This window comes from Rhodnius prolixus, unplaced genomic scaffold, assembly GCF_049639745.1.
Source record: "Rhodnius prolixus isolate KJV_2025 unplaced genomic scaffold, Rpr scaffold_8, whole genome shotgun sequence".
Taxonomy (NCBI): domain Eukaryota; kingdom Metazoa; phylum Arthropoda; class Insecta; order Hemiptera; family Reduviidae; genus Rhodnius; species Rhodnius prolixus.
In genome coordinates this window covers 26,529,748-26,551,330 of record NW_027411593.1, presented here as the reverse complement: position 1 = coordinate 26,551,330, position 21,583 = coordinate 26,529,748, and the positions used below count along the sequence as shown (strand labels likewise).

General features: G+C 31.3%; 1 protein-coding gene across 6 annotated transcripts; it reads right to left on the bottom strand.

The window, feature by feature from the left end:
• Positions 1 to 3,709: 3,709 nt before the first annotated feature.
• LOC141451060 (retinaldehyde-binding protein 1-like) lies at positions 3,710 to 21,548 on the bottom strand. 6 transcript variants are annotated; one of them, XM_074122090.1, is made up of 9 exons: positions 20,979 to 21,548; positions 20,239 to 20,433; positions 11,490 to 11,564; positions 10,659 to 10,808; positions 8,418 to 8,586; positions 7,256 to 7,505; positions 6,251 to 6,361; positions 5,826 to 5,931; positions 3,710 to 4,533 (listed from the first exon to the last, which is right to left on the bottom strand). In XM_074122090.1, the coding sequence occupies exons 4-9, from the start codon at positions 10,804 to 10,806 to the stop codon at positions 4,376 to 4,378; spliced, it is 942 nt and encodes a 313-aa protein (XP_073978191.1). In that variant the 5' UTR covers positions 10,807 to 10,808; positions 11,490 to 11,564; positions 20,239 to 20,433; positions 20,979 to 21,548; the 3' UTR covers positions 3,710 to 4,375. The 6 variants fall into 6 exon arrangements, 5 of the variants coding, with proteins under 5 accessions (XP_073978191.1, XP_073978190.1, XP_073978192.1 ...); XR_012456512.1 differs by lacking the exons at positions 20,239 to 20,433; positions 20,979 to 21,548 and adding exons at positions 4,960 to 5,187; positions 15,296 to 15,663 and having other exon boundaries at positions 4,345 to 4,533; XM_074122089.1 differs by lacking the exons at positions 20,239 to 20,433; positions 20,979 to 21,548 and adding an exon at positions 15,296 to 15,661.
• Between the last annotated feature and the right edge of the window lie 35 nt (positions 21,549 to 21,583).

The window sequence follows — 21,583 nt, the reverse complement described above, 5'->3', positions numbered from 1 at the left end:
TCATCCACCATCTTTTTGATTGCCAATGGATTGAATAGTTTGCCATGTATTGGTGGAATAAATCTACACCACCCACATACTTGTTATATGTGGCAACAGGTGTCGGACAGTTTACAGATTCCTTCTTTCCAACGCTATTTGTTCTCGAAACTAAAACTGTTTCGGAAGGATCATCCATAGTGCTGACTATGCAAACGGCTTTCGATCCACAATCTTTCCATTTTATGAGGCACATATGATGGCTCATTATATAGTCAAATTCTCCAAATCTCAATGATCTATCTGGCTTTAAGAGTGAAGCAGGAAAACTGATTCTTCTGGGCAAAATTGTAGTGCAACAGTAGAACCCCTGTTCTAATAAGTGACCAATCAAGGAAAACGATGAAAGACCTCTGTCAAAAAACAAACAATAATTCTTGCCTTCTAAACCTTTGCAGAGCCCACTTACAACTGTTTTTCCCAGGCCTCCTTCAGCAATTGTTTTTTTGTCATGAAATTCACATGAAAGCATATAACCTGTGAAGGCGCAGCAAATGATCCAAATGTTGAAACCCTGGTGTTTTAATGGCGGACGGCCTTTAAAAGGCCTCATGCTTTGTCCAATAGATAAATATCGACAAGGATCAAACGCATCTCTAAATGATTTTTGGAAGTGATGTAATATAGGACGAATTTTAATAAGTTTATCAAAAGTAGACTCCTCATTTTTGGGAATTTCAGAATTGTCGTTTAAATGAAGCATTTGCAAAATCTGTAAAAATCTGCTTTGGCTCATTATCGATGATATTCTTTCATTTCTAAAATTTTTATTGCTAGACCAGTAAAGTTTCTGATTGGGTAAAGTGTTGAACCCCATTATTATCAGTATACCAATAAAAGCATTTAGCTCAGGAACCGTAAGTGTAAATTCACCATGACCTTTCTGAGTTGCGTAAAGTTCCGTCTGCTTAATTATATGCCTAGCTAGAGAAATATTAAAATATTGGAAAAAAATAGTACAAAAATTTTCTGTATCAATTTTTCGCCTTGCACCAAATGATTGTTCAAATTTTGCCTTATCAAATTTTTTTTTAAAAGAACAATTTGATTTGAACCATGCTACTGAACCTGATCCGTCTTCACTATCGGGAAAAATAAGTTGAGAATGATCTTCTTCTGAATAAGGAGCGATTCTTTGAGGTACGCCTAGCTCATCCTCAACATCTTCATCAGAGGATACTGAAGTATTCCAATCGCAAGAACTTCTATTATAGCGCACAGCCTCCAATTTAGCTCTTTTGAAACAGGGATAAACAGATTCTTCATCAGTTTCGTTTCCCGACTCAGAATCTGCTGCATGACCTTCCATCATATAAATCTGTCTGCTTCACGTCAAAAGTGGAATGTTAAGCGCATCGATCTAAAATAAAATATAATTTCTCAATTAGTAAAAAAAAAGAAAATATATATACATGAATATGGAACATGAATACCTAATTTGTACGATACAAATTACAGTAGCCTTAGTTATTATTCAAAAATTCTAAACTGAAAGGTACCACTAACTGCAGTTCTCACATTTCTATCAGACGATCAGTAAGACATAATATTTTTCTTAATATTTGCTACTGTTATTATAAGAGAGAATTTATGTTATTGACTTAAATCGATAATAGAACGCGAGACATTTATTAATCCTCAGAGCTGAAGAAATTTGTTTTTATTTCCCCCAAAAAATAACTTTTCCTTGGACCTTAAAATCTTTGTACATTACAAAGATCACACTACGTTAATCAATAGACTTCCCTGAATTTATATACTTAGTAAGTTCTCTTCAATCAACACAATTGGCTCTCTGAAGAGATCCATGACAATGTCTTAAATTAGTAACAACAGAAAAAAGAAATGTAGTGCTACAACTGTTTGATTTGAATAATCAAATAGAGAACTAGCGAGGAGTTTAAAGGCATGTCATGCGTGATTTCCATGCAGTAGAATATTGCTTCAACTTACATCTCATAGCCCTCGAAGAGAATGGATACTGCGGTCTTCTCTTAGAAAAATCCATGGTAATCCTCTTTGCGCTCAGATTCTTCTGCTCTAGTATTGGCTCAATAATTAAAAGGTTGTAAAACTCTCTATATTTTGTTTTCATTACAACTATAGAACAGCAATAGTGTTACCTGCAATACAAATAACATAGCGGAGGCACTTATGTGAAATAAATAACAATAAAAAATAAAAACAAGTGTTACCGAGATAGTTATATGCAAATAGTCAACTCAAATAACATCTTCTATAACTTAAACTTAACATAATAATTAATATTAATTATACTTACAATATTAAGTATACTTTTAATGAATGGAATTCTACTTAAAAATTAATTCTCATGAACTTTTTTATAATTGCACTTACACAGAAATCATAATTTACCTTAGAATTATATTTATTCCAGATAATTAACACGTATTAACACTGCACTTCTACAATTTCAATCAGTGTCTTTTTAAAAATGTTCGACGGTTTACTGTTTACACCTGATGAAGTGTTTTCAGCGAGTTGAGATCGTAAGGTTAAAATCTGTGAGTTGAGATGGTAAGGTTCTAACGTTCCAAGGTTAAAATCGAAAAATTAGTCCTATTAAATTTTGACTATATACTAAATATTAGATTCTACAATTACATATTTATAAATTTGTATTTACAAATTTTTTGTAGATCGTTGTTGGGTAAATGTTACCTACCGCTTCATACCTTCCTCACCAGGCTCTTTTACTTTACTCATTCAATTCTCTTTATTCCCCTACCAATCATCGATTGGTTTGATTTTGAGTTTGTTTCGATTTAGAAGTAAAATGGAAACTTGTATACGCCTACAGACACGAGTGGGATAAGTTGCACTGTAATTTTTATACAATTATCAAATTCGATTTATTTGATCTCTTTATTTTGGATATTCTTTGACAAGTTCTTTGCTTAAGCGTCCCTCTAAGCTTCATGTACTGTATGTAGGTGTTCAAGAGCTATCTGAAATGTTAACTCTATAACTTTTTAATAATTGTTTTCTATTGTATGTATCACGTAGTTTACTAATAAACTTTTCATGGAAAAACGTAGCAGTTTTCGTCATGTTTTACTCTTTAGAGCCCGAAGGAAATCAGAAACCGAATTTATGTTCATAATATTGCAGAAATAACTTTTAGCAGAACGATAATAGAAAAGATACCAGATGGACATCCTATTACAAATTAAGTTGGATAAGAGGGAAATAATTAATAGCATTTTGTATTGACTTGAAGGTGACGCGGCTGTCAGTCGCTGTACTAATCTTTCTAATGCCCTAGTAGGCATTAGATTCCATCCATTCCATTGCTCTAACAACAGCCAGCTGCTTCTGTCTGGTGATTAGAAAACAACCGTTAATATTTTTCCTCAACCTCTTTCAGTTCATGTCGGTTCATTAAAAAAGCACATTTAACACAGTTGTAGTCCTTGTTTCCATCAGTTTAAATCTCTAGATCATACTGCACCTTTTAATTTAAATTAATTATAGGAGAGTATGCGGAGTGAGGCTGTTGTTAGAAACAAACAGCCTCGTCAGTTTATGACCATCTATTCATATCATCAGGTGTATTAAAGAATACACATTATTACTTAAAGACATACTGGCAAAACTCCAGTCATCACATTTAATATTGGATTTCAATACGCTACATTTTGAACAATAATGATAACAGAAATACTTCTTTATTATAATTTTTTTTTTAATTAAAAATGTTAATAAACAAGCATTTTTTTTAATATATTTTTTTAAAGTGTAACCAATTGAAGTATTATTAGAAGTATACTCGTATATCTAGTGACATGGTAAGTGACCGTTGTAAGTGAATGTGATAAATATCACAAAGTGTAGTGTAAAGAAAGTAAAAATAAAGCGGAAGTTGTTAATAAATTTCTTGAAAAAAAAAAAAAACGCAGAAATGTACTCTAAAATAAAAATTATTGATTATATTTACAAATTTCTTTCAGTAATAAAACAATATCACTAGACATATTAGTGCGGAAAGGGTGCTTACAAAATAAAAAGGAAAATACTTAAGTGCTTTGAAACTTTAAAAAGTAAAAGATTTTTTTTTTTAACCGCTGGCAAAACGCCGTAGCGAAAATATAAATATACTTAAAAAGAGAAGAAACTTTCGTTTACAAGTATAATTATTTTTATCCGCCTTTTCAGATGAAAATTAATCTGAAATAAGAATAATTTTATCACAAACAGAAAATCATTTTTGAATCGATTGATTTAAAACTTATTCCTAAACTCTATTATTGCTACTTTTTTTTTTTTTTTGTAAGTATATACAAGTTTTTTTTTATAAAATAATGTTACTAATAATTTAATCTATAGTTAATTTTCTAAAAGAGCCAGCAACGCCGTCATCCATTTCTTGATAACATTTCACTTTTTCATCGGTTTTTTTCACTTCTTTACATTTGATACTATCACATTTCAATATATACTCCCTTATATTAATCAAATTTTGTTTCATTAAATCTAAAAAAATCAAAAGAAAAAACAATTGTCAAAAAAAAAATTCAATTCTACAAATATATCTAAAAATTGTACACAAAGTAAAGAGATTGTAGGAATAATAATTAAGTTCTGAAAAGTCAGCTACAGATAACTCGCATGTGTAGATCTTTCAGATTAACTTGAAATAAAAAATAAATTTTGTATTACCAAGCAGGGCAAATCTCTCTACAGTTTCCTGTAAAGTAACCGTATTATTAACAAATTAATTAACTTTCTAAAAACCTCAAATATTGTTTTCTACTAAACAAGATGTTCTCAATTATCAATTCAAAGAAAGTTTTGACAAGTTATCTATTCTTCTTAGTAAGCGGAATTGTGTATTTCCTAACATCACTTTTCATTTCCTTTATTAAATAAAAATACTATATACGGGAAAATAAATGATACTTCTTTCAGTCTCCAAGTCTAAGATTTCCTTAGCCATTTTTCAATCTTCCATTCTTATTATATGACCATCTAAGTTTCTTTTTCTCCACCTTAAGCAACAAATTTTTTAAAACGCTCATTTTCTTTCTTATTTCTTCGTTCCTTACACTTTCAAGCCTTGCTTGCATCTCCATTAATCCATTTCGGTTGCTTGAAGCTTTTGCTTTAAAGTATTATTCAGATCCAAGTCTGCAACATATAGTAGTTAGTATACTTAGTACTAAACTACAGTATATTAGCTTTTCGGAAACTATTTAGAATATTATCGTCCCATAGTACAGGGTTTCATTCTCTTTTTGCGCTTACATTTATTTGTAACACGTTATTTTTACTTGAAGCATCCTTACTGATGGGAGATCAAGTATTTGAATTGTCCAACCCTTGGGATTTTTAGGTTATAACGAGTTCATAAGCAGACAGACAGGAGAGAATATACACCAACTTTATAATGATGTAAAAATATTAAATTGTGAACAAGCCCTAAAGATGGCCTAACCCCTCGGTTGAAAGCTCGGCAAAATTAAAAAAAAAAATCAGGGCTGAAATTGACATTATTCTTTTCTTCCTACTGGATTAATGAATCAGACACCAAAAATAATGAACATTAATTTGATATGTTCATTGTTTTCGGTATATATTTTATTAGTACTTTTATTATTGCTTGATAAAATGTTAAATTATACGAAGAACAGTAAGAGATTAGCACCTTCCTCAGGTTAATACTTTCTTCTGTAATTAAGGTAAGGGTGATGACTTTGAAGGACTTCGCTGATTGTAAAGACAAATTATAATTTTTAGAATAAAATATGGGAATAAATAACACTAACCGCTACTTTCCTTTTGAGTCAATGAAGTTGTTCCATTATATTCAACAGGTAAAGAAACGTTTCCAATTACTTTCCTTATTTCGTCAGTATCCTTCATTAATATTACCTATATTGCACAAATACCACACTCAGGTAATACAAATTTGTCAAAATAATTACATCTCATATTTTAGCAAATTACAAAATATAAATAAATGTCCAATGAAGATGTTGGGCGAATTACGAAGTAAGTGTAGAAGAAAAATTATTATTTTCATTACAAAAATAATATTTACAACTGTCCGTAGTAAAAATCAAGTAAAATCTACTAAATGCAATGTAGCTAATTTAAAATTCATAAAATGTATAAATAAATCAAGAATAAATTTATATCTTTATATATGTTCACTAAAAAAAATAATAATTAATAAAAGTACAAAACTTACCCTTGATAATAATTTTTCAGAAATAAAAGGTTTAAATATAGCAACTGCTTTCTCAACAAAAGTTGGATAATTAATTAAATTAATAACAGCAAAACTCACTGGATAAGCTTTCTAAAATTATAAAAAATGATTAAATCACAATAATCTTTTTAAATTTAGTCATCTTTTTGGTTAAAAAACATATTCTTTTGTGGGGGCCAAAAGATAAACATACTTTATAGATCAACTTAGATAATTGGTCTCTTACAAGATCCATATTAAAAACTCAGTGATATAAAGGAGGAAATGCCTAATGAGGAGATGGACCTTTGCCCAGAACAGATTGTCAGGAAGGTCTCAGGTTTTTGTCTTAATTTTAAAGCTATTTATTCTGCTATGAATCTAGATCTTTTAGTCCGGATCTGGATTATCATTCTAGTATCAGTTTGTGTGCTGATTATTCCTTTAGGGCAGCTTCATGAGCTCAGAGGAGCCTTGGACTCCTCTCAACGGCAGTGGTAAAATTAATTATCCGAGGTCGTTTAGCTTTGTTTTAAATTTTGCCAATGAACAATAAAGTGAATTTAAAAAAATAAAATAAAAAGGAGGAGATTTTGACATCCATTATCATTGATCATGGTTTTAAAAATCATGGTACGTTTAAATTTAATAATGTGGTGTCATGTTTTGCTTACTAACTAGTCACTTAAATTCCTCTTAAAGAAAGAAAATAAAAAGAAGATGACATAAAAAAAATTAAAAGAATGGAAAAGAGAATTAAATGAAAATTGTATTTTCTTTTCTATAACTCATTTTGTAATGCAGTAAGGCAGGATTTACAGTTTCTTAAAGGTTTCTCACTTTATCAAAGCGTTCATTTTGAATGATAAATTGAAATTGCATTTAGATTTAATAAGAATATAAGTTGAACTTGAACGTTCTGAGAAATGAATCATTTTATTTTACTATAAGAATTGATTAAATCTTGAAATATTTTAATAAAAAAAAACAAAAATAAGTGCTTACCATCGCAATCGACATAGTTTTCATCAGACTAATATTAAATCTTCCTAGATGACTCAATCGAAAATTTTCCAGATCAAATACTATATGAAATCCAGTAAAATCTAAACCTTCTTTCAAATAATATTCCATCACCATTAGACAACGTTTCATATGTGATTCAAAATTAAATTCTTCACTTTCTGGTGATTCTATTTTTACAATGCACACTTTATGTAATCTAGGTGTAAGGCCTGGAAGGTATGATATTGTACTGGAAAAGAGTTTATGTGTTTTTCTATAAAAATAATCGATTTAAATTTTTGAAATGATTAGTAATTAATATTTTGCAAAACTTAGTGAGTATTATTTTATTCGTCCATTAAAATCAATCTTGGTCAGAACCAATATTTTGTTTCTAACATTGTAATTATTATTATTTTAAATTAAATCGAATCAACGATGAGAGCGTATGCACCAGTTCCTCACGTTCTGTTGTCCTCCTTAGGTCTTAAAATGTGTTTTCTCCTTAAGAAACATCAGTGGGCTTTCAAGTAGAGATCTAAGGGCAGCAAGTCGCTTTCGAACCTGGGACTTCCATTTCCTGAGTCCCGTGCTCAAGCGAAGAGCCCAGAGCACTTTCTTTCTTCTTGATAAAAACTAGGTTTTTCTTTCTAGTTGAATGAACTGTTTATTTAAACATAGCATTGAACCGTTGATATTGTACTCTGGTCTACTAAATGAGTTGATTTATAAAATTATAAAATGTACTAGTTAAATTTAGTAATTCAGACGAAATTAGTGCATTATTTTAAAAAAGGTTTTTCAGTAATTGCTGCAGCTTGAGAAATTTGTGAAGAAGAGCAGTACTTTTATGTATTTTTATTTGTTACAGATATTTATTTCAACTTGAAACAGCAATAAAACTTTTTACCGTTACCCATCAGTTACCAGCCATATTTTGATGCGACTTTACGCAATTTAAAATTCCAGTTAATTTCATAAATTACCACACTTAATTAGGATAATTCTCATTATTAAACTCCTCTTTTTTGCAGCCACAATGTCCCCTAAAATCTGTCTTGATAGCTATCTTTTTTCTTTTTTTTTTTTTACATGCCCAAATCGGTTCATAATTTAAAACAATTAATTAATTTCATGCATTAATAAAATAGTGGCTACTTACATATTATCAAAACTTTGTGACAACGTTGGGTTATTTACAATATCTCTACCAATAAATAGCTCGGGGCACATTGTCCTAGCAGTGCAGTACCTTTCAATGCTGTATTTAGTTTTTTCCATACTATTTTTTGCCATAATTAATTGATTAGCTAACCATTCTTTTAAGTTTACTGCAAAAAAAAAGTTGTGCTTACTTAGAGAATATTAAAAAAAGTATCATTCAATTATAGCTTAAATGTCACTTCATTTGTACCTAGAAAACGAACTTAAAACCTCTCTTTTTCTCTTTTAAATTTTGAGTCTTTGAAGGTTTTAACTCAAAGGAGTAAACGAACACGTTCTTCTAAACTTTGATGTTATTCACATACAATTTACTTCTTTTTAGGATTTTATCTTTCATTAAAATTAACCTGGTTAATTTAAATAACATTTTCCACTTAGAGTGCATCAAAAAAGAAATTTTCCTATTAATACAAATATATATATATATATATATTTTTATTTAGTTTTTTTTTTTTTTTGGCAACGAAAAAAGTCATAATAAGATCCATGCTAAGCACCCTGAAGATATAAGAAGCTATTTTAGCTGTGGATGCAAAATGAAAAGAAGTATAATCTGGGAAATGATTTCCATTAACTTAAAAATGGAATTACGAATTTATTTAAAACTTCACCGAACGGAATCGTTTTGTGAAAAGAAAGATACTGTTAGCCAATAAATGCTACTATTGCCTAAACAATCATCTTAAATGTTAACAGCTGTCGAAAAACCCTAAACTGAAACTTAAGGCCACAGTAACATGGTCAGCTAAATGACGAGAAACATCTAGCGGAGGCCAATACTCGATGTCATTGGATTGTAGCACCTAGAAAGAAGAAGAAGTTAAAAAATATATTTGTAAAAGATGCTACGGCTGTAAGAAGAATTATTTAAAGAGAGGCTGTGGTGAACTAAATTGTAACTGGTTTAATTGGCATTTTTGTTGACGATGTAGGATTGAGAAATCTCCTAACATAATTTAACGGAATGTGATCTACAAGATGATCTCAAATCCTTTAAGGCGAAAGACCGATGTTAAAATAATTTGAATTAAGATAGTTATCTACTGATATTGGAAAGTGAGATTGTATGCGGGCTTTCAGGTAATTTCTGATGCGTCGAGAGATATGGTTAGTTATGTAAATAGTTGAGAGATTGAGGGAATTGATAACATTTCTTTTTTGAATAGAGTAAAAATTGTTTCAAAGGTAATTCGTACGATTAGTTGAAGCATCAAATAAAGCTCTTCCCGGGTATATTGAGTACTGGTTGGGTATTAGTCTTTAGGCCTTCTCTTCAGATTAAAGTATGGAACAAACGTGATATATTTAATTTAAGATTTGATATATTTAATTTAATTAGGTACCATAAAATGAAACTTAATTTAATAATAATAAGTTAGGGAAGGGATTAGCTATGAGGTTAGCATACTGGACTCCCGCGCGGAGGTCCCGGGTTCGAATCCAGCAGCTGACCCTTAGATTTTCTCTTCCTAGGAGCTTCTTAATGTCCGGTGATGGACAGGGTTGTCTGTAACGAGAGAACACTGTCCGGAGGCCGGCAGTGCACTGGAAAAAGCTCCGGGCGCTAATATCCTCAGCTGTTGATGCGCCAAAAATAAGAATAATAATAATAATAATAAGTTAAGAGCGTGAAAAAATAGTAATAATAAAGTTTACTAATGACCATGACAGTCGAAAGCCAAAATAAATAAATAAAGCTTATTGCAGTATTTAAGAGAGTCTAGGAATATTTCTACAAAACAGGACATGATGAGAGATTTTTCAAGAAGCAAGCATGAAGTATTTACCCATCGCAAATATTATATCTCCAAGAATCCTATTTACAAAGAGCACCTTGGCCGGTTATTCATGGATGAGTCAGTATTAATTATTCGAACTACAATTAGCACACTAGCTACATTAAAGATGAATGTAAATAAAACCTTGAAAACCAAAGGAAGGAATGTTGTTAAGGGACACACACGTGCTATGATTCAGTTAAACATCTGAAAAGCAGTTAAACTACTCTTATTACATGATTTTCCCTGAAGTAATATGCATATTGAGTATTAGAAAAATATCATAAAATCTTAGAATTGCTCCAGATGGACTGTTAGCATGTTTTAAAGATATTGCTGTTTTAAAGAAAACCAAATAAATAATAGAGATCAATATTAATTTTATATAATACAAACATTACCATGTGGCATGCTGGGAAGGTGAGGTTGTTTTTGCATCCAATCCATTAAGTAGTCTACATCAGCTTTCAAAGAGTCTTCTGTGATACCTAATTTTGCAAATAACTTCATGCGTGCAGAATCTTCACAGTTTTCTATAAGAGCACCCATCTCTAAAAAAAAAAAAGAAAAAAAATTATAATATTAACTAAAGACATATTTTTGCCATAAATTTAAGTGTGAAATAACTAGAGTGCAAAAAATTTAAGCAGGATTGCGTAAATCAGCACGCACTAAAGAGCCTTTGCCCTGAATGATAAAGTAATAAAAGATTAATAATTATCACAAACGTAATAATAACATTCTAACTTTCATTGTCTTTTATACCAATCAGCTAAATTTTAATTTTCAAAGTAGCTTAACCAGTCAACGTAAACTGTATTGAAGATTTTTTGTGGCTCCTAAGTGAGCTTTTATTATATTAACTATTAATTTGGAATGACGAACTTACAACATTAATAATAACTATAGTAAGAAAAAGAATAATTATTGTTTACTTTCTGATAAAATAGCAAGTTCAGAATAGTTCACTGCGCTTGAGTAATTTTGTAATTGTGGAAGAACTATTTGCAGGCATACAAAAGTAAGCACTATATAACACTATTATTATTAAAGAAAGCTCTGCAGAAATTTAAGTAGCAGACTTACACGATGGGAATAAATAAGAGTTCTTAAGATGAATTGTTACTTAATCCACACTCACTAACGTTATCCAAATCATACAACTGAACATTATTCTAAAATTACGACTTTAGGTTTTAACCTCCATCGTTAGAATGCACTTGTTACATCACCTGATTAGTTCTAGCTATCACAGGAATAACTTTTTAGTTTTAATGCCTTAGGTTCCTCTTGCATTAGCCACGGACCTGGGAAAATTGTGAATGGATGAAATAAATAAATAAAAATGTGGTGTGAATGCTTAAACAACTTTCTCTTACTTAATAATTTTAAAGGTTCTAACTTATTATTCCTTCTATCTCCAAAGATTCAAAGACAAAATATTTAATTTTTACATTGTACAGATTATTGTTATTACAGACTATTACTATATTACAAAACTGTACATTATGTATACAGTCTACCCTCCACTACTCCTCCTCAGATTGCCCTAAAAACAATTTACCTTGGTAAATTATTTAAATAAAATTTACAGATTTCATACATGCGAAGAAATTTGTACGTGTTATTTTCGAACAAGTCTCAGAAACCTTAGAAACAAACATTTGACATGGAATCCACATACATGCCTTAAAAGGCAAGAACTAAAAAAGGTTACTACGTACTGACAAGACTCCTTGAATGACGATTAAAATTGACACTAAAAAACAAAATACTATTATATAACGCGATATTAAAACCGATTCGGACTTAGGACTAGAACTGTGGAGGTTCTCAGTCAAGCATTCCAACAGCTACCGACTTCAGATACTATACTCACAAATTCTACGTCGTATAAAACTAGAGTACTCCACATTACGTCTCCAACAGAACCATACACTCCGGTCTAAAAGTACCTTTCATTCAAGACCTAATCTCCGCCACACACAAGAAGTTTCATTCTCGCCTTTCCACAGGTCCTCTAACCCTCTCATTCGCCAGCTTTCATCTTTTACGATTTCTGACAATCCCAACCGTCGACTGAAACAGCGCTTGCCCCGCGATTTACTCAGCGGTGCAGACCGATAATAGATTCAATGGAAACCACGGTTGGCATGGTAACTCTTCTCAAGTCATATCCAGTCATCTGCATTAATTGTTGCAGGGGCAACTGCGCCCCTTTCATTTTCATTTTATTCTCAAATACTTATTTTGAAAGAAAATGTGTCTTCCCTGTGATCAATTTTTTTAGAAATTTTCTTGCTTTAGTTTCTGCTGACTTAGGATATAAGATGGCGATTATCGTCTTATCTTCCTGTTATTAATATCTCCTAGTGTGTATTTAAGTTAGCCGGGAATTAAAGGAAAGCTGTTTTTATTCTTTGCTCATTTGGAAGAAGGGAGAAAAAAGAAGCTAATTCTAGTAATGCTGAGATTCGATAGAACTCCTATCTGGCGGCTTAATATGAAATCAAGTTCAAGCTAGACCTCGTTGACCTTCTGCTACAATCCCAATCAGAAAGATAAACAGCACGTTACAGCGGTTTCCTTTTTATTTATTCTTTTATACAAATTTCATCGACCCGCTCAAGGACGACTTCCCTGAGAACTAGTGCAGGTTAAAATGCTGGGGTGACAAAACTAACTGGTCAAAAGTCTATACGACTTTTGAAAAAACGATAAAGGTTAATGTTTTTTAAACATCCAAAGGGAGTGTGAAAAATATATTGATAGCAGCACTAAGCGATCACAGTTCCCCTGCTAAAATAAATAGAAAATCAATTAGATATCAATTGCATAAATAAGGAAAGTTGTCCAAAGACTTTCTGTGTTAAATAATTTCTTTACTATCTTATTTTGCGATTATACATAATTTATAATTCCGAGATCTTAATGGTATTTATGTAAACTTTGTCTTTACAAAATCAGTGGTACGTATATCATTGATTATATCCTAATTAGTGAATTAATTTTTATATTGAAATGTAGAATCGAAATGAATCTATAAACAGGCCAACATGTCACGTTTACCCTCCGGCGTTGTTCCTATCCTTCCGGGTTCTTCAGCAACAATCCTCTCTCAGCCAAAAACTTGATGCGCTCCCTTGAACTCTTCACAGTCAAATGATTCATATGGTACACTTGAAAGTCAATCAATGAGGAAGACAAGTGACTAACTTTTTTATCGACTTCTTGGACGATTTCCAATAAAATAATCAAACCAAGGTGGGCTGTGTGATTCAGCCAAACTAATAAATGTACGAAGTATCCAGACATTTCAAACCTAGATAGCTGATGCTCGATCCCGGGTTCGAATCCAGCTGCTGACCCTTAGATTTTCTCTTCCTACGAGCTCTTTACAGCCTGGGCAGTCTGGTGATGAACAGTATTGTCTGTAGCAAGAAAACACTGTCCAAAGACCGGCAGTGAAGTGAAAAGAGCTCTAGGCGCCAATGACCTTAGATACTGACGCGTCTTTATTAAAAAAATAAATAATATGGAATTTCAAATACAAAACACTTTTTTTTTAAGTTCTGAAAATATATTCTAGTATACGGTAACGATCAGTAACATGCCTTTCGATCTAATCTTGGCAGTTTTAGGTTGAATTTTTTCTTTAGATTCAAATTTGCTAGAAAAATATCGAAGATGAAACACTGATTTCGTTTATTCGAGGGAAACAAAAAAAAAAATGATACAGAATTACTCGAAATGCAGAAAAATATTCGTTTAATCTTTTAGTTTTTTGCTATTAATCATTTGTAAAAAACACACATCTACTTATAATCAGAAAATATAAAATATTCATTATGCTTTGGGGCCAGGAAATCAATTTAACAACTTGCGCTAAAAAAAAGATTGTGAGGGTTATTAAATTTTCTTGTCAGGCATTGCTTTAGAATAAAACATGATTTTTACGTCGTATTGTACTATAAACATGAGCGCATTTTTATTATAATATCCGTTACTTGTTTTGAACAAAGTAAATTTAAAATTTAATGAAAATTTTTACTGTCAGGGCTTTAAATTTACTAAGGTTAATTATCCCGCAAATAAGCATGGCTAAGAAGTATTGTGGTACTGAGTTTTCGATTACTGATCTAGACCTTGGATTTTACTTAATGGATTATACGAGAAATTGATAATAAAATGCGTTTTCAAAAATTAGATGTTCACGACACCTAATTTTGTAAACGGACAATTGAATTGAAAATCTCAGTGTGTAACTATAGCTTTCTTTGTTGTTTTTTTTTCAATCTGAAATCAAAGCAATAAATATTTAATCCTTATTAATAATTAATATTTAATTAGTCCATAGAGTAACATTTTTAAAGAAAGCTTTTTCACCTTCGGAGTTTGTCGTGAGACGTGCTGGAGTGAACATCTCTCTTTATCGTGAAAGAAAGAATTACAGTAGAAAACATAGTAACTGTCAAGCAAGTGTATTCATTTTTCGTACACAAGTAGTGTTGTACATGGTGAATAATTTGGCTTAATTTTATAAACTTTTACCGGACCAAAATCGAGAAATTACGGTGAGAAATTAATAATTTTATTAAATTAGAATTAAGATAGTTCTGGTATCAGTGAGACTGTAGGCGGGATACTCTTTAAAACTGTGTATATGAAAATGTGGGACAACTGCAAATCCTCACTTTTGGTCTCGCGTCAGCCGCGTATGCGGGCAGGAATCTAAAATCAAGTCACATATTCTGAAACTAGAGGTGACGGGCAACAAATTTTTCCTCTGCCATTTTTTGCTCAGATCAACCGTTTAAGCATGAAATGCCTTTGAGCCGTCTTAAAATGAACACCCTGTATATCATACTACCAAAAAAAAAATGAAACCAATCTTATATAGCCGAAAATTGAAAAAAAATCCAAATATAAATTGTACTATAAAATCATTAAATAAGAGTTATCAAAGAGGCTAAAGTTTCTTAGGAACGATAATTGTCTAAATTAGGTGTAATTTAAAACAAAAAATAATATTACTTACTTTAAAAATATTTGGAGAACTATGAACCCAGTGGCTTCCTTATAGAAACTGATGTGTAAATATCAGTAGCACTTCTAATATATCCCATTTATGAAACTATGCAATACTTTTTTCATGCCCTGTCAGTTTTAATTGCTATTTAAAAATCAAAAGTTTTTTTTTTTTTTTTAAATAACCATTTATATATGATTATGTAATAATCTAATTAATGCCGTTACAATAAAGTATCATTATCAAAAATATTACATTCTGAAGGAAAACACCGTAATCATTTACACTGCTAACATTCTGTAATAAGTGCGTTCTTAAGAATAACGCAGGATGAATTATGTCAACATTACACCTGGAATCACTCTGCCATGGTCACTAGATTGCCCCACTATTTAAGGGGGCGTGACGCGCTCTAAGCAATATTGGCTGACCAGCTTGGATGTTAGTTGAAAATTAACAGAGTAGAACAAAGTATAGGTACCAAACATAAAAGTTAATTGCTCAATCTTTAATTTTGTTTTTGTTCCTTGATAATAATATTATAATTGAAATGGTGAAGCTGGTCTATTAGCTACATAGCTGTCAGATTATCATAGACGCCAAACATGTACTGAGCATTGACCAAAAGAGAGGTTATCTTTCAGTTTGCGACGCAGCCCTGAGACGCAGCAAAAATTAAAACTGTCCGGTAGGACAGTTGTATAAGGGTTGATCGTCAAAAACTGCACGAAAAAGCGTAATGTTGAAAAACACCCAACTTTGACAATTTTTTTCTCTTTTTCTATAAAAGATAAAATTCCCAAATTTTCTTTAAATTATAGGGCAAACCCTCCTTTATAGCTGCAATTTTTTTGCAACAACCCAGATCTAATAGGTTTCGAGAAAAAAGTTGCCGAAAATGAGCAAAAACGGCTTTTTCAAAAATTGTTGTTGTTCTTGTTCTTCTTCTTCTTCTTCTTCTTCTTCTTGTTGTTACCTTTTTTGTAAACTACGTAGCGCCTAAACGCGGGAACCGATTTTCATGAATGAGGTGTCATTCGATTCGGAATTTTATGTAGATGTGCCTTTTGGGGGTCTCGACGCTGTACATCGCATAGGAGAGGAGTTAGCCCCCTTTATGTAAGGCCCCCTCCAAAATTATTATTACTAATTATTCTGTAAATCTTAGCCCGATTTTGAAATAATTTGGTAGGATGATAGAGTTAGGGCTCCCCTACGTAACATTAAAGCGGCGATCAGCTCTTACACTTGTTAAGGGAAAGTATAGCAATCGTTTCAAATTATCGACACGAGAACCGATTGTCATGAATGAAGTGTCATTCGAATTGAAATTTTTTACAGATTTGCACTTTAAAAGTCTGAACGCTGTGCCTCATAAAGAGGGAAGTTTGCCCCACCCAAGTAAGGCCCTTTCTAAAACTATTATTACCAATATTTCTGTAACGCTTTGTCCGATTTTGATAAAATTTAGCACGAATAAGTGGTTAAAGCTCCTCTACGTGGCTGATGCTCTTGCACCTACTAAGAGGAAGTACTGCAATCGTTAAAATTATCAATGGGTGAACCTATTTACATTAATGAATAGTCGTTCGATTCAAAATCTTTGCCTTTTAGGGAGAAGTACTGTAATCGCAGTTTATTTTTCTTACTCCTCTTAAGAGGAAGTACTGAAATCGCAGTTTAATTTTGCTTTTTACGTACAAATACCTTCCTATTTTATTCAAAACGCTTTCTCAAAAAAATTGTTATTGAGGATGGCAACTATAATCATTCTTTAAAAAGATCTCTCCAATGGTAGTTACGGTTCCGACTTAACACCTTATCAGGTTATAATGATAGAATTGCTTATTCTAAATTTTAAAAAAATCTGTGAAGCAGATAAGTAACTTTGTAAAATAGACAAAAATGAAAATCTATCCAAAAGGTACAAAAATCTCTTTAACAAAAACTTACAGTTTAAATTGTTAAGTATAAGGGTTGATTAAACGCCAAAAGGTACACAAATCAGCTAGTACCCAACATTTCATTCATGCTTAGCTGATATAATTTAAGTAATTTTGCTGCATTAACTTTTTCTTCACATTTTTTTAGAAATTATTAGATGTCACAGACCCTTATGCTGGCCAGATCATAATATTATTTTGTTATAATTATGATAAAATGTATATTATATCTTCGTTTTTACCTATTTAAAAATTTATTTTAACTCCATTTCAAATTATTCTTCAAATTTCTCTTTAATATGCCCTTTATTCTTAGTAGTCACATATACATTCATGTTAAAGTAGAGAAAAACAAAGTTAGAGTCAGCTACTGTTTAAATTTGAATCACGGATTTAACAGAATATTTCAGTCTTGAATTCGTCTTACCGAAATATTCGTGAGCACAAATAACACACAGTTAATAACAAGTAGATTATTCAACAATAATTATTCATTTCTCAATTGTAATTTAATTTAGGCCCCCTAATTTTACTTATAGTAAAATACTGGAATAATTAGCTGTCCTAAAAATATGCATATCTTATTTATTATATATTCAACATTGTGAGAAGAACAGCTACATTAAGAGTGTAATTGAAGAAAACTATATTATTTGCAATAAAGCCAGATAATTATTACCTATTATTATAAACGTTTGACTACTACATAAAATAACAATTACTTTAATCGAAGAATGAACTTAAACCGACGATTTAAAAAAATAAATAAAATAAAATAAATAAATAAAATAAACAAAATCATTGATGTATGTTGATATAAGCATTTTTTAAAAAAAGGTTTTGAATTTTTTAGCCTCATAATTTTTTTTTATTTTTTATAACGTTTTTCTTCTTCACCTGTAATTAATAGTTTGATTATTATAAATAACTAGATATAACAGTCAATCTACAGTGCTACTTAAACAAATATTTTGTAGATGAAAAGGGCCAGCATAAGGGTCTGTGACATCTAATAATTTCTAAAAAAATGTGAAGAAAAAGTTAATGCAGCAAAATTACTTAAATTATATCAGCTAAGCATGAATGAAATGTTGGGTACTAGCTGATTTGTGTACCTTTTGGCGTTTAATCAACCCTTATACTTAACAATTTAAACTGTAAGTTTTTGTTAAAGAGATAGATAATTAGTGGTACTTTGGGTGTTTTGAAGTAAGTAGTACTTAGTTGCTGTAATAGTAAGTAACTTTATTCAGTAAAAAGTAGTATTTGATTTAATTAGTAGTAAGTAATGCCTACAATTTCCGTAGTTAAGACATGTTGCAGTAGATTTGGAGAGTAACTGCTAATGAAGATTCTCTAGGGTGTACTCTATTTCTACTTCTCCGACGGGAGCTAGCAATTAGGGAACCCTTCTCTTCCCTTGTCCTCCATTATATTCTGAAGAGGATGCCAAATGAAAAGAAAGAGGAAGGATGAAAACAAGGTCATTTCATCCCAATAACCTTTGATAATACAATACAACTACAAGGACTCTAAGAAAATCCTAAGAACGAGCCGGCGGTTGGGAGTAAACCTCTCTCTGAAACCAACATATCTCCGCCCCATATCGCCCTCAATTGCTCTTAGGATGGCTCTACCAGTTGAATGGAACCAGTATCATCAGGGTTTTTTTGGGTGAAAAATGAGCGGCTAGATCACCACATACTTTTTCAAGAAACTCTACTCCTCTAATGCCTTGCAAAATATTCAGAAGACACTTCCAAAAATTAAAGGAAATCGGTGCTAATTCAGATCCATTCTTTTGTGTCCCGCAGAAGCTCTAAGAAAGGGGGCTGAAAGCTGTGGATAATCACTTCTTGATGCCAACTCATTCTTTCTTCTCAAGGTCCCCAGTATGGATACAATCTCTTACATCAATGGTTATATAGTCGATCAGGTAATCGACTAGAAAAGAGACAAGAAAAGAACAGCATGCCGATGTCTGCTATTTCCGTACATTCCAAAACGGAAAGATTTTGTTCTGCTTAGTAAATAATCTACGAGAAACAATCCCAACACACTTATCTGCAAAAAAAAAAAATGGCACACCAGATTGCTGTGACATTAATCTTTATTGACATTAAAACGTTGCACGACAACAGTATGAATAATAAATCGAATGAGAATACTTAAGCAGTAACGAAAAGATCTCAAAAACTGTTACACAGCTACATAAATAGTTTAATAATTCTGAAATCTTCTTATCAATTGATTAGACAACATCATTTGCCCACCATCAGAAACATTTCCAGCCAATAGGATACGCCCACTGTAACATTAACTATGTTTACTAAACTGAAAGGGTGCTCTTTTTTGATATTGGCTATCTAACTTGGATTCATTACATGAAAGACATTATTTATAAAATTAAAGTAATCACTTTAATGTAGATCTATACTTTTAAAAATATCTATAATTGTTAAAACTTTTTTTAATAAGTAACTGCATTAAAACTGGTGCCAAACATTATACCTGTACAGTTATAAGTAGCTCTGCAAACTGTTAGTATATTTTATAAGTATAGGACAATCAATTATTGATTGTATTTTGTGACGTTGAGTCGGTATACCTTAATAGAGGTGCGAATGTTTCGCAGGAGATTTTTACCATTTTATGATGGTCACTAGAAATGTGAATTTTGGTAGAAAAGTGAAATAATGATGAGTTAAACAACAATTAATAATAATAATAAAAATAAACAAAACAAACCTACTTCTAAAGTTCCGATTTAAATATGTGAACATATCAAACCAGTTAAACTTATAAACCATCTAGGAACAGGTATCGGAAGCAATATTTTACTTTAGTTTTATTTGGAATACTCCAAATGCTCCATCAAATGTCAAGAGCATACAACTGGAAATAATCCATAATGATTCTCTTTTAAGAATTATAATCGAAATAGTTGAGGTAAATTCAAATTTACAGTGGAAATAAGTTTTTGTAAATTAAATCTAATGAAACACTCACCAACTTTTCAAAAGTTTGTTTAATATTTTATGGAATAATTTGTCAGTAATAATCACTACTTATAACCAGCTCCAGCTAATAGGTGTCATTTGTGCTCATAGCTGATGCTTTTTTATGAAAATTGTGTGAATAAATAGTGCTGACCCACATTTGTTTCATATAGAACACTTTTATTACCTACTCATGTAACTGTATCTGCAAAATAGTTTATTATACAAAAGCAGATTAAGACAAGCCGAATACAATGTGTATCAAAGAATGAAATGTGATACTGTTATACAATAATGCACTTGCAACTTTAATGGCTTAAACAAGAAAGCATTAAGAGAGAAATCAAAGTTAGCTAAATCTGTCGATAATGATTGCCAATGTTTTAAATAAAAAGGGTCTTTTAAATTCCGTTGAGAATATTGAAACTAATTAAAGTTTAGAATTAAATAAATCAATTAGAAGTTAAAAACAATACACGAAAACTAAGATTTCAAGGTTAACAAAAAAAAAAAAAAAATTGGTTAACGTTTTTTGTATTGCCTTGCAACCTCTTTGGCAGATTGCCACTTTTGTTTACCTCTATCTAACAGTGGGCATTCTCATAAAGAAAGAATTGCTTTAAAAAAAGAAGAAGTCCAAATCGGCCATTTAAATGAAACCTTTGTGCGATAGTAATCTGATAAAAGTTCTAAATACCATTTAACATATTTCCCCCCCCGTAAGTATGAGGATGATAAAGATAATCTCACCAGACAATAGTAAGGGATTTCTCGTCACTTATTCACACCAAGATACATTTGTACACAAAAGAAGCATTATGTTTGTTGCGTGCCAAAACATAATAATTAATAAAATTAAGAGTTTTAAATGAAAATATTTATTCAATTACGGAAAATTTTGATCAATCGTTTGTATCCAATTATCAGATGTGGAAGGAGACGGATTGCTAGTCTATTAATACATTTTTTTCAAACCTGAATCTGAATCATAGAGTATAATGAATTTCTAATATACAGTTTGCAGAACCGAAATTACACTAAAATGGCACTTGGTATTTCACTTGAAGTTCTTCCGCGATCTAAACAAACACTTCGTCTATAAACGGGAAAAGCCAACTCTTGAGGTTAGCCTAATGTTCGATATTAATTTCTGGCGGGATTTCTGGCCCTCGAGGAGTTAATTTCGAAAGCCCTCGAGCACATGTTTCTTATGAAAAAAAAAATTCTACAATTTCATAAAGAAGGCTGCTTTGTAAAAGCCATTTTAGCTCTTTTCAAAGAAACTCATAGCAACCATCTTTATTCACAAAAAAGTGAAAAATCTTTTCATTAAATTGGTTCATCCGATTGAGGGT